The 14,231-nt window shown below is 42.9% G+C and overlaps 1 protein-coding gene across 18 annotated transcripts in view; it reads right to left on the bottom strand.

The window, feature by feature from the left end:
* Window positions 1-9,211: 9,211 nt before the first annotated feature.
* EML1 (EMAP like 1) overlaps window positions 9,212-14,231 on the bottom strand; it is a 120,050-nt gene continuing 115,030 nt past the window's right edge. For all 18 annotated transcript variants that reach the window (XM_025151235.3, XM_040701249.2, XM_040701251.2 and 15 more), the window contains 2 exons: window positions 11,014-11,144; window positions 9,212-10,761 (listed from right to left, as the gene is read on the bottom strand). In XM_025151235.3, the coding sequence (XP_025007003.1) occupies window positions 10,636-10,761; window positions 11,014-11,144 (257 nt within the window). In that variant the 3' untranslated portion in view covers window positions 9,212-10,635. The remainder of the gene's footprint in view (window positions 10,762-11,013; window positions 11,145-14,231) is intronic.

Genomic DNA, 14,231 nt, shown 5'->3' with positions numbered 1-14,231 from the left:
AAAGCAGCCGCCGCCGCCTCCCGCCCCGCTCCCACGCGCGGCGGGGCCGCCCCGCCCCGCGCAGCCTCCGCCGGCGGTCGGGCCCCGCGGGTGGGTGCCGAGAGACGGGAGCGCCCGAACCGGCGGCGGCTGCAGCGGGAGAGCCGAGAGCCGAGAGCCGCCCTTACTGCGCGGTGTTTGTGAACGGCAGAAATCGTGTTTCCAGTTACTACCGCAGGAAGCGGTGCTGTCGGAGCCCACACCCTGCCCGCTCGCTCCCCACGCCCTCCCGGCTCGCCGTCAGCCGCCTCTGTCCCGCAGCCACCTTCCCACGCAGCCCGCTCCTCCTGCCAGCACCGCGGCCGCCCGTGGGAGCAGCGTCCCCGCAGGTCCACAGCTGGGAGCTCCCCCGACCCTCCTCGCCTCTCTTCGCCCCTTTCCATACCACCGTCAACCAGGAAAAAGACGATGCTGGAAGCAGTACCCTCTCAATGATTCCACCACTCTATGAAATCAAGGTTGGAAGGGACCTCCAAGATCACCTCATCCAACAGTCAGCCCATACCACCGTTTCCACAAGGGCCTGGCACAACACGGCACCAAACACCACAGCTGTTCCTCGTGTTTTTCATCCATAGATCCCTGTAACTTCCCTGTTACTTCTCGAGACAGGCTTTCCAAAAGGAAATTTGCTGGTGGTGTCTCGGTGTCTCTCACACTTCTCTCCCACAGAGTCATTTAATATCCCAAGTTGGAAGGAACCCACGAGGATCGCTGAGTCCAACTCCCACTTTGAGCGTCACCCCATTTAGACATATAACAAATCCAACACAGAAAATCACAGATAATCCCACAGCAAGCACTGAGGCTCCAGGTGGGTATCAAAGAACATCAAATCATAGACTGGCTTAGGTTGGAAGAGACTTTAAAGACCGTTGAGCTCCATACCCTGGGCTGGCTGCCCCCCACCAGCTCAGGCTGCCCAGGGCCCCATCCAGCCCGGCCTTGGGCACCTCCAGGGATGGGGCACCCACAGCTCTCTGGGCAGCAGTGCCACGGCCTCACTGCCCTCTGAGTAGAGAATAATATTTTCCTAACATCTAACCTAAATCTCCCCTCTTTTGGTGTCAGGAACAGAAGCAGTCTGCACAAGGCTGGGGAGCAAAGCGGGGGGCAATGTGATGGGCTAATTCTTAGTACAAATACTTGGCACTTTTGTTTCTGTGATAATATAAGGTTTCTATAGATTCAGGCCAGTACAACATTTATTTTTATTGTGACAGCAGCCTGTGCCACTAGAATAAGTACTGCAAAAATCAAGCCCATAGATTTGATGCCCTGGGAACCTATTTGATCACTGGCTTGTCAAGCCCTGCTGCAGCTGCAGGACCAAATGAAAATACACTACAGCAATAACAACAACAACAGATGACAGCAGCAGAAACCACAGTACTAATAATGCCTGTGCCTTTTATTCGTGGGCTTGCTTGTTCCTTGGTAGCTAATGCATATCTAATAACTGCTATTTCCAATGGCCATTAAGATGTTCAAAAGCTAATTAGGGACAGAGTTACTGTATGGCCAGGAAGAAACCACCTTCTGTGCCTGATTAGCACAGGGCTCAGCTTGTGCCCCCCCATCCCACACTGCACCTGTGCACCTCTTCCCAAGTCATCCAGCAACTGACATGGGCTTGTGGGCTCTCCTAAAAGCAGAGCTCCCCCTATTTCTAAGGAGCCTCATTTGTTTGAAATCAAGGCTAACAGTCATTCCTCACAGGCAATTACCCTCAATTTCCCAACACACAATATACTTGGCTTGCAAAACTTTAAAAGTGTGTCAGACCACAGATCTGATACGCAATTTGCACTGACTGACATTAGCTTGCAGAAACCCGTCCGTATGATTTGTGATGGGGTTGCCAAAGGTTGCAAGCTTATGCAAAACTAGTGAGCAAAAATGAAACCTGTTTTCTTATTACTGTCTTCTGCCTAATCCTTGGGAGTGTGGTCATTGACCATCACGCATGGCATATGAGGGGCAGCAGAAGGCAAAGAGGATGCTTATTACAGTAGAAAGTTTCACGGTAGTTGTGCTAGAATTTACATCACTATTGAAGAGTGAATTCATGTGTGGGCACATTCATCATCTGCTGTGTTTTTTTTTTCCCCCCATGATTTCCTTAAGCCAGGTTTGTAACAGTCATACAGCACATGGCTCAGCACTGCCATGCCCGACCCTGCTGCCAGGAGGCACCGTGCGTGGGCACACCTCTGTGAGCTTGTGCAAGATCTGCTCTTGCAAAGGGGTGGGAGCCTGAATTGCCCAAGGCACGGTGTGAGAACTGCTGCAGGAATGCAGAGTATGTGGGGCTGCTGAGCCTTCGTATCAGCCATTTTATTTATTCTCTTATTAGGAAACGAGAGAAGAGCAGAAGAGATGTTATATAGTGTTACACACTCCAATCTTGCTCTCTACTAATGGCACAGAAACAGAAGAGCAGTGTTAGGAACCTATGCTGTACCAGAACCCATAAAACTTCGGCATCAGCATTCCTGGGCTGGTGGTGGTTCTGTCCACTGGTTCTCTCTGTTGTTAAATCTGAGGAAATGATTTAACCACGTTCTCCTGGGACAGACCTTATGCTATGTTGCCATTACAAACCTACATCTTCAAAGAGATTTCAGTCTGTTCCTCTCTATGAGAACGCACATCATCTCAGCCTGGAGTCTTGATTCACCCTTCTCTGGCCTGGAGTGACATGTAGGCCCATCAGAGCCCATCGGCCTCCTGGTGACCTCATTCCTGCTCCCCCTGATTGCAAATTCTCCTTCAGGGCCACAAACAACTCCGTGATCCCTCAAGACCTGCCAGCTCCTGCCACCGCCCCTATGGATCAGTCCCCAGCAGACCAGGGCCTGCTGCGTGTCAGCCCACAGCCTTCACCTGGGGAGGAGGAGGCCCTCCCTAAGAACCGCACTGCCTGGAGCACAATCCTCAGCACATCTCTGCCCAGCAGCAGCTCAAGGCCATGGAGCTGCTCTCCTGCAGCCAGAGCCTTCCGCTGACTTTTCTCCCACTGAGTTTATCGAGCTCAGAGGTTTCTCTCCAAAGCCTCAGGCTTTCCTACAGGCTTCTGCATGAAAATACCAAGCTCTTTTCAGAGAAAACAAGTTTCCAAATCAGCTTTTTCTTTTACGTGCTTTTTGTGGAAGGACTTTCCTAAGCACGGAGGATTTCTCCTTATGCAATTCAGAGAGATTCAATAGGCCAGCTGAAAACCTAGAGCAGTGCTAGGAAGATAAACTATGCCTAGAGATATCCATATGCATTTATTTCTGAAAACTTGCTATCTAGCTGGCTACACAACACTTTGCCAAAACATTCGGTTGGGTGGCCTTGTTGGGAAAGAGGGTGTAATGGTCAAATTCTCCTCCACATAGATTCACAAAATCATTAGAATCAGAAGGGACCTTTAAAGGCCATCCAGTCCAACTCCCCTGCAATGAACAGAGACACCCACAGCTTCATCAGGTGCTCAGAGCCCCGTCCAGCCTGACCTTGGCTGTCACCAGGGATGGGGCACCCACCACCTCTATAAGTAACCTGTGCCAGTGCTTCTCTACCCTTACTGTAAAAAGAAACATCTTAGATCCACAGTCTAAATCTCCTTTCTTTTAGTTTGAACAAAGGATGCAGAAGAACTGGAACAGTGAGACAAGGTAGCAGAAGAGTCTAGCAGGAACCAAAGGGAGCAGGACCCTAAAGAAAAATGACAGAATACAAAAGTTGAGGATTTTTTTGAAGGAGAAAAGAAGAGAAAAAGAAAACAAGATGAAAATGAGGTAAGAACGAAGAGTGGGAAGAAGACAAGGGGAGTAGTATAAGAAAAGACAGATTACGCAAGAATAAATGCACTGATGGTATGCTTCCACTTTTGTTTTAGTTACACTTCCTGGAGTGAAGATGAGAGGTAAGGAGAGGATGGGGCCATGGTGCTCTCAGGGCTGTGGTGAGGTACATTCCCATGGCCCATTCATCTCTGTGAAAAAGGGGAGAACCCTCAAGCACTTCTATTTCTCCAGTTGAACCTCAGGAGAGCATGGTTTACAACCACTAAAAGGGAATGAGAAGAAAGCTGCAGCCTTCCAGGAAGCTGGTAGGAGCTCAGCTATGCACGATCCCTGGGGCTCTGCTCTGGTGTTATCTATTTGCTTGAGGCCAACATCATCTTCCTTCAGAGCTTTTCCACAGAGCTTAAAGCAAAGGCACCAGTGACCCACCCGCACGCAGACGGCCGGGGTGCAAAAGCCAAACCATTAAGAATGTTCCCAAAGACCACGCAGTACGTGTGGTGCTCTGAGAAAACAGCATCCAGCCGCCCCAGCAGCATTTCCAGAGTTGTGCTTTCATACCAGCGAGAGCAGAAGGGCAGGAACGGAACATATAAACAACCCTGACACCTCCAGCTTTCCTCTTAAATTACTTCAGCTACCGTGAAGAAATATGAGCTCAGCTCATGGTTTAACCCCACTGCAGCATTTCCAAGGCCTGGGTTTTGATAAGGCTTCTTCTGCATTACAGGACAACATAGTTCTGTGCATGGACCGTCTGCACCGTTGCTGAACCTAACAAGCAGTGCTATCATTTTGTTTGTTTTATCGCCATTAAAACCCTGTTGGCCCCACTCTTGGAAGGTCAAGATTGTTTGGGCCTCAACTTTTAAGGTAGAGGCAGCGGTGCCCTCACCCTGAAGCAGGATCTTAGCTGCACTCACCAAGTCAGTAATGAGCAGGGCTATGGGCTGCTGCCTGTGTGTGGCCACACCTCTGCTGAGTAGGAGCCGTGCGCATGGGAAATGCTGGAGGGCTTCTCACTTACAGCAACCTGCTGTCGGCTTCTGTTCTCTTCAGGTGCTGTCACGCAGCCAAAGCACTTTGAATCTCTGGCATACCCACCTCCCCTGTGGTTACACACTGATGTCATAAATTCAGAATTATGATGTCAATGGAAGTTGCTGACGAGGAGAAGCTGGGCTGGAAGGAAGGAGCCCTACAATGCTGACATTTATCTAGTTGAGAAACTGAATCCTGAATGATCAGCCAACAGCCAAGGCGATTGGTTTTGTAGAGAAAAGTGTTCTCTTCAGGCTGCCTCCAGCAGGCATTTCCCACTTTAATATGTCTCAGAAGCACAAGGGCAATGACAAAACCAACTAACATGGCTGCAAAACTGATCCAGCCTGTTAATTTTTGCTCCCTATCCCTGATGACAGCACAGCCTGGAGGAGATTTCTCTAGTCCGCAGCCTGGAATCTACAGCAAACTTAACACATGCAGTGCTGATAACCGGACTGCACAGAACAGCTGAACTTCCTTCCCTCTGGCTAAATGTTTACTCCAGGTAATTGCACAGGTCAGGTTTCACAAATGTTCATCTCTTAGCAGCTACTGCCAAAAACCCATTCACATGCACAGACACCCAGAGAGCAGAGAGACATTCCATGGCCATAACCTCAGCACCTTGATGCAGATATGTCCACAATGAATGAATGGAAGCATCTATTTACATTTAAAGTAAAGTTAATTACTTTAACTAAGTTAAAGTAATTTTCAGAGAGACAAAACGTGGTAAAAACAAACCTGCTAATGTAGGATGGTGGAGCTGGTGGGAAGAACCAATCTTTATGGAGTACGTACGACACGGGACTTTCATAAGTAGACCAAATCCAAGGTCCAATGGAAACACCTGTGGCCTCCAGTGTCATCAATATCGTCACAATGCTCTGCCAAAAGGAGATACCTGCTTACACTTCCACATCTGGCAGGAAACCAAGGAGAACTCACAGCGCTCTGAAACATCCTGGCTGACGAAGGTCCCCCAGGTAGTGTTTAGAAATGAGCCGTTGCTGGCGCAAATGAGAACAGGTCTGCCAAATTTAGTGTTAGATGGGAGTTTCCTCCAAGCTGCCCTCAATACCTCAATGTAAATTATCACAATCTGTATTTATTTAAAGAAAGTTGTTCCATTAAGAAAAATGAAATTACAGCAAAACTGCATGACTACGGAGAAACATAAATCCCTCTCAACAACATGAACCACTAACGTTCTTACTCATCCAGCAGTCAGCTACATTCAGACAGAAGCAGACAGACCCTGTTTCAGTTGTCCTCACTCTCAGGATCCGGTTCCTTACCTCCCACCTTTGGGGCTATGCAGGGACCTGGCTTGGAGGGCAGCCCTCTGCAAGGTGAGCAGCACAGAATGGATGAGGCTGCTTCAGCACAGCGAGGAATCCAAGCCAGTAACGGGAGGAAAAGACTGCTATTCATGCTTCTCACAAGTCTGTTCTTTTCACTAGTAATTAAAGTGACATTTTCCATGCCATCTGTAGAAATTTTGAGGATGCAGTCGAGTGATCTGTCAACAGTGCTGGTTCCAGGGATGTAGGAGAAAACACAACAGCTCCTGCTTCTCTGAGCAGAGCTTGAGGAAACAAGAAGTACCAGCCTTTGCAGGAAAGGGTCTCTGGTCTCCCCTGGTCTCCCTTATGAACTCTCACCTGAATCATTTTGAAGGGAAAGAGCATATTCTAAATTTAATTCTTTTGAAGAGAAATTTAATCCGAGCTTTTTACATAGAAGATCTGACCTCGTATTAATTAAAATAGTTTTAAAAACACCAATCACTTCCTTCATGGTATTTTAGCATTTGAAATATACATTTTTTTAATTCACTGGCATTGAAAAGTTGTTTGTTTTCTCTTACATTTCTCTCCCTTGTGTGCTTTATTTCTTGTTTGGTTGGTTGGTTTGTTTAGTGCAGCAACTGATTTTATAGAGCTCTTCTGCAGAAAATCAACACCTGCTGGATTTTAACAACTTGTCAAACTTCAGCACTACCATCAGTATATTAGTAATAATTAATATTCAGGTAATAATTCAAGTAAAACATACAATTAAGTAGAACAAGGCTGTAGTTTTGCTATAATGTGTGCCCTTCAGGAATAAAATAAATATCTGAAAACAGTCATAGGAGATACACAAAACCATTAAAAGCTTCTACTTGAAAATGAGCGATTCTAAAAAACAGACTGATCCTATGCTTGGCTTATAAGCACATACAAGGGGGAGGAAAGTCTTCTGAAAGCATACGTAGTGCTTTCTGAATAGTTTAAGACTGAGTTAATAGCTGTCTTCAGCTCCAGTAGGTAATCACTCAAAAAATCCTCACGCTTGGGAATATATCAGATCTTCATTTGGGGCAAATGGGGCAGTTTTACACCAATAGAAACATGGAAGGAGAGTGGAGAAGAAGGAGCTGAAAGTAGATGCAAAGTCACTGATATTGGTGGTCTGGATTCAAAGCAGCAGTATAAATAAAGATGCAGAAGGAAAGCAGGAATTCAGCTGCCAAATGACCAGAGAGGCCACTGGTTTTGTAAGCAGTTAAATAGAGTAAAATGTGCAGGCAAGGTCTAACTAAGGTGGATGTGCTCCGGGTGCTGAAGTCATAGAAGAGCAGTGTTTGAAATGAGGGGTAGAGAAGCAGGAAATGGGAACTGAAACCTAAGAAAGCTGAAAGGGACAAGCTGAATGCTTGATAGATGACAGCAATGGGGATGAATCTCCTTTTGAAGCAAGCCAAACCTGCTTCAGCCAAGTTCAGAGGCACAGAAGGACGTGAAGCCCAGCCATCCCTTCAAGCTTGAGAGCTATCCTTGTGCTGAATGAAAAGGTGGAAAAAAGACAAATGCTGCAGAAACAGCGTCGGATGAAGCAATACAGGTATGAGAGTCACAATTGCTGCTGGAAGACTGAAATAAGTTGAGAGAGAAACCCTCTTTCCCCTCCTTTTATTTTTAGAAAGAAAGAAAAAGGACATTCCTGAGAAAAATAAATGCAAGAACTGAAGAACAAGGGTAGAAAAACAGGGAAGAGCTGAAGATTATACATAACAATGGTTAAATTGTGTAGAATTTCCTGGATAATGAAAGGCAAATAACTTTAACAGTCATCAAACGGATGTTTGGCTCCAAAAGTTACTCACCATTTGCCAGTTCTGCTTATACATTTATCTCGTTTTCATAGAGGAACAAAGAGATATTGAACAGTGAAAGTTAGAGGAGCAGCAGGAAGTCACATGGGATGGGACTGTTGATAATCCCTTTTGATTAGTAACCCTAGGGATAAACTCAGTTATTTCTTCTAAGGAACAATAGCTTAAAGTGAAGAAGGGGATCCCAAATACAGCTGAAGAGGAGTGCAGGAGAAGATAGGTGGAAAAGGAACAGCCAGCTCAACTGGCAGCTCTTGTTTTCTCTGCTGCAACAGGACACCTACAATTCTGAAAGCAAAAAAAAAAAACCCTGAAAGTGCTAAAGCAAAACAATTAATAAAGCTTGAGGTATGGTGACAATCAATTGGCTATCTAGACAAAACCTGGCATTTAAATATTATGGCTTCTTTGGACTGGATTAACATTAGGAAGAGCAGAAATATGCCTTAATTTCATAGATGTGAAACAGTGAGAGATGGATGTTGCCACTGAAAGAAGCTGTTCCGCTACTACTCTGTCCACGTACTTCCTTCTTCACATTGCAGCTTCCTCTGCCTCGGTACAAGCATTCATACAGCCACATAGGTAAACCCGAGGAGACAACTGAGGAAACACGTTCACTGATTTATAATTCTCCTAATTGAGCTAATGTATGGCTCCATTAATTCTTGTACTGCCGTATGGGGTGGGAATAAGAAGCTGGGAGTAAAACCTCTTCAGTGACAGCGCTAAATAACATCAGTCTAAAGAGACCGAGATCATGGCTTCAGTCTTACCCGAGGATGAGTTCCCAACACAGAGAAGTGTCAGGAGTTCTTGCTGCAAACACCACCTCATGCAGTGGAACGACACTCTTCTGCCAGTCAAGCACTGAGAAATAAATGGTATGTACTAGCAGGCAGAACCAAGGAAGTCTATGGGTGAAAGCAAGCAGTATGTACTTCTCCCTTTCTGTAGAAGCAGAGCTTCACTCTCCATGTACAGAGTTCACATTCTCAGACACATGCTAATGCATGAAATTATGTATCACAATTTGCATTTTATTCCCAAATGCTTTCAAAAGCTACTCTAATCTCAAATTCACAAATGTACATCATTAGGTAAAAGCCTTTCTCTTCTAGTATTTAATGTTAAAGCAAATATATTGTACTACACAGTAAGAATACAGTGAAAATTCATTTTAATACATGTTTATTGGTGCCCTGCACTTTCAGTGTAGGAGGGTGGAGATGTAATAAAAAAAAGTTTCAAAATTTATTGATTCCATTTCATTTCAATCACTCTAAACAACCAGTGCTTTAGAGTTCAGAGAATTAACACGTACTGTCCATTGTGAGCAAAATTTTAATAGCTTTTTTCGAGTCCACTGAAGACTCCTCTCTCTTAAAATTCTTCAGATACATTCCTCAAAGTAAACAATACATTTCAATCTGTGTCACAATCACCATTGATAAGGCCTTCTTAACCATTTTATACCACCTCCACTATTACTTCATTGCAAAACACAATCTTATTTCGTACTATAAATATCCATCCATGCACAAAACACAGGGGCCAGAAGTTACACATTAATATTTCATGTAGGTTTGAAGACTTCCTTTACCCTATGCAGGTTTATGGTACACTTAAAAAGATATCTTTAGACTTGGTCTACTTGGTCTTAAAATACAAATATACAATATCCATAAGCATAAAAAAGTAAAGCTGGATTGCCTTACCATTTGTTATGAACTGCTAAAATCTTATACATGTACAATATAGCATCATGCTGATTAATATACATATTAGTTAAATATATCAACCAATAATGGGGATGTGGTCAAGCTTTTTGTGTTTGATTTGCAAAAAGAAATTTGTCATATACAAGTAAAAAGATTTTTAATTGAAACTTCTCCGGAATACCTGAACCACAAAGGCCATCTGTAAACCCTGCTGAGATAGTCAGCTCAAACCAGGACATAATCCACTGCTTCACTCCTCTGAGAGGAAATATAACTCTTCACAGGTGGTACTCAAAGTGTGCTACTCCCAAGAGAACATACATTTGCCAGCATTCACATTTGCAGATCAAGAACGCTACTGTTTACATCTTCTTTATACCTTTTGTATCGATTCATCATCCTCTATCAGAAGCAACTCGGTACCTTGACATTGCCAAAGATTTCTAAGTAGATATACAGTACAAAGTGTAGACAGTGAAACATGTAAGCACATATATACAGTTTTTGAAAGGCATTTTTGTGACCATTTTAGCAGTGTTTATAGACAACATTTAAGATAGTCACATTCCGCTGATACCACTGTATTGCAAACTGTCAAGCCACATTTTTATATTAAACTTGTACTGCATTGTATATTGTACACAAAAGAAAAACAATCATTCTTAAGGTGTGACAACAATGAAAAAAAAAAATCACTAAACTGAGTAAAGTAACCAGCACAGGGCTTAATTTTCCTGAGGTTTGTAAGAATTTTTTAAACAAAAATCACAGTGACCAGGCTGAACTGCAAACATACTGTTAAGTTTTAAATATACAGTTTATACATAAGTTCTGTGCATGGTCGACTCAACTGTGCACGTTCACACAGATGTTTCCTCTATATGACTCGCCACTGCATAATACTTGTATCTTTTCCGCCTGTGGAGATGAGATGGGTATCTTCACAGAGAAAGTCTACATTAGTTACATGACTGCTGTGTCCACCGTACACATGGCTGGGAGCCTAGAAAACACCACAGGAGTGAGAATGTAAAGTGTCCGGAAAACATCATTGTAACATTCAAGCTACAACGAAACCAAGGCATCCCATCACCCTTAAAATGCTTCAGTATTAAATTAAAACTTAATGTTAGCCTCAGGCTTAGGTAAATTCTTTTGGAGTATACTTAACCCTACTTTTTCGTTTGTAAATAGGAAAACAACACTTCCTACATTTCTCTAAGTTACAAAAGTGAATTGTTTTGAAATTCCTTACCCTGAACTGTGAACACGGATATGAGAAGAGATGTACTTTGCCAAAATCATCCCCTGTTGACAGCAGTTTTCTCCCATGTGATCGGCAAACAGCATTGATATCTGTTCCATCCGAACCTTCAGGCCATACACCTGAAACATGGAGGACTAATTAAGTGCCTCTATAATGGAAACAGAAGTGGCAGCTGAAGTTTTTGTTTAATTATTGTTACTTGTTTAAAAAACTATAAGAGTAACTGCAGTTGAGTTAGTATGCATCCTTCAGAAGCAGCAGCAGAGCAGGTCCTAATAATAGGAAATCAAGTACACAAATATTTCAATTTCTCCAGCCAGCAAAGAGCTCTTTACTCTACAAGGGGAAAAAAAGGAAGAAATTCTGCTGAATCATGGACATGTCTCAGAGCCTAAAAGAATCTTGGTATGTTTTTGTAACAAATAACACATCGCTGCTTTTCTTTTCCCTTCTGTTTATTAACAGAGGTGGTAAACATTTCTTCACATTACTACAGCCTTCGTAACTGTCCATGTATGACTCGATGTACTCTCTGCATATTGCTTTACTTTTTGACTTATGGCACAAGAAATTATATGGTTTTAAATGTTACTTCATAATTAATCCCTCAAAAAGAAACAGAATGCTCTAAAATTTTAAATGTTTTTCTTTAGGTACAATTACTTATATAAGTAATTCTTCTTCTTCACATCCTCTACTCCTTGCTGTCCTTGCAAGAACTGTTGCTCTAAAATTCAACCATGGACACTACCGTGCAAGGAAGAAACTTTTGCATCAAATCTTTAACACTTCCAAATACTTGCCTGCTGAAATTGCAACAAAATCCCATCAGCTACTGAGATTTCTGCTTTTTTTTTTCCATATGCAGTTGTGTTTTTCTTAAAGATTTTCATAATTCGTACTTAATCCAATCCCTTCTTTGCATAAATGATACCTGACTTTCAGAGGCCGCTGGCATAATTAGGTATAACACATGTTCTGTCAATGTGATTTGGGAAAAAAAGAAAGCTATTTCTTGGCATGATGATTTTCAATGACTGCTCTTATATAAAAAAAACAAACCAAACACCACTGCGATGTCCCTTTGAAGCCCTACTACTTGAGTGTGTGCTCTTCCTTCACTGTCATCGCGCTTCAGGATGAGGCATTTGCTGCTCCCTACTGCTTTTCCTACCCCCTTCTTGAAGGGCACCCATGGCAGGACAGGCACACTCAATTTCCCTTATGTGGCCATCAAAATGGGAATCTATCCCTACTGTAGAACAGTAGCTAAACAAACTAGCTTGGATCTGCATGCAGTTCTTCCCGAATATAATCTTTGCATCCCTCCACACAAGCAAAAAAAGCACTCAGAGGAAGTGATTTCATCATGTCTTTATGCAAGTGATCTTGAAGGAGTTGCACATTACTGTAAATGAAACAGAGTATTGATTTGCGGACTGCCAGTTACCCGCTATTCTGACCTGTGTGGAAACATCTCTTTGCTAGATCAGGGATATTAAAGTAAAAGGCAGGGAAGAAAGAGAAGGAATGTACAAAGAAGAAATGCAGTAATGGCTACTCGTGAATGCTACATAGAATGAAGAGACACAGAAAAGCTGTTTTAAATAACTGCCTTGAGGGAAAACAGGCTGAAAAACAGACAGGAGTTTTCTCGAGATGTTGGTACGATGAACTGAGAACCCCTAAAAAGAGATGATTTGAAGAACAGGATTACTATTTCAAAATAGGGAAAGAATTATATCAGTTTTGTTTGTTTTTCTTCGAGATTGTGATCTTTCAAAATGATTTCAGTGCCACTCTGATTTTCTCTAGTACATAATTTATTCACTTTTGCTGAAAAATTAGCCCAGTTTTTCCTCCCATCCTCTGCAGACACGATAAAGAGACCACTTCCATTCTCTCATTCCAAGACTGATGCCATGTTCTTTTCTTCTTTTCTTTTTGTAAATTCATTCATTACATCTCTTCTCACAGAACAATATGTACATGTGTAATCTTGTTCGTCAGCACTTGGGCTACGTTATCTGTTGGTCCAATACATAAAAGCCAGAAGCAGTATTCCAGCTGTTACCGAAGCAGATGCTGATAAATGAATGACGATTCCACATTTTGCATGGCATCCTTTTCATTACATATCCCTCTAACGCATCTGCCTTTTTTAATAACAGCATAATAGTGTTGAGTCACGTTCAGTTTGCATGCAAGAGTAATCTGACCTTTCTGTGCAGAACTGCTCTCTTGTCTGTTAGCTTTCTATTCTCTATTTCTACAACTGGGTTCTGCCATTCAGGCTTACAACCTTCTTTTGTCCTATAGAATTGCCTTACTTTTTCATACCATTCTTCTGTTTGCCAATTTACTAATCCTGCAGCTTCACTCCACCTACAAATTATACACACTTATCACCCATACTACTTATAGTCCAAAATGTAATTCATGGTACAGCCTTCCTAGACACTTTTTAACCCAACCAGCCTCATCTCTGCTTTGCTTGCAATGTTTCACAGCACCTAACATTTCCTCTACTCCTGTTCTTCATCCTCAAAAACTGATTTTTCTAAAACTGAGCCAAAACAAACATGCAATATCACCTAAGGCCTTGGGTTATGTATCCAGCAGCCCAAGGTGCTCTTTGCAAGGGCATACAGATCAGAAAGCCTTTTATAGTCTTCTGTCCTGTACGTGTGTTTGTATCACTAAGATATCCCACACTGAACACATTTCCTTACATGGTACTGATTTTCAGTTGAATAATCTCTAAACACTTCCAGGCTGACTGACCTGTTTCCATACTTGAAGACAGGTGTTCAAAAGATCAATGTTCATTTTCCATCTTGCCTGGATTATGATGAACTGTGAATGCTATGCATGCTTATCTGTGATTTTGACACAGTTCTACCTGAGTGAGAAAATATCCTTACTTTAAGTCAGCCAGCAGTTACTGAACTACCCATCTCCTAAATATCTCATCCTAGATGACGTGATTGCATCTCCTATGGCCAGTGGGGCAATCCTGGCAAAAATTTTAAACCTGCTCATATTAGCTGCTCAGAGACCACCATGTACTGAAAGACAGAGTGACTTCCAACATTATTAGACTTGCTTCCAATTTAGAATTTATAAGACTCTTCATTTCTCTTCATTAATAAGACTCTTTATTTTTAAAGCCACTAACTTTGCACTTTCTTCTCTCCACATGGGGT

The sequence above is a fragment of the Gallus gallus genome, chromosome 5 (genome assembly GCF_016699485.2).
Source record: "Gallus gallus isolate bGalGal1 chromosome 5, bGalGal1.mat.broiler.GRCg7b, whole genome shotgun sequence".
NCBI lineage: Eukaryota > Metazoa > Chordata > Aves > Galliformes > Phasianidae > Gallus > Gallus gallus.
This window is presented reverse-complemented; position numbering and strand designations above follow the sequence as displayed.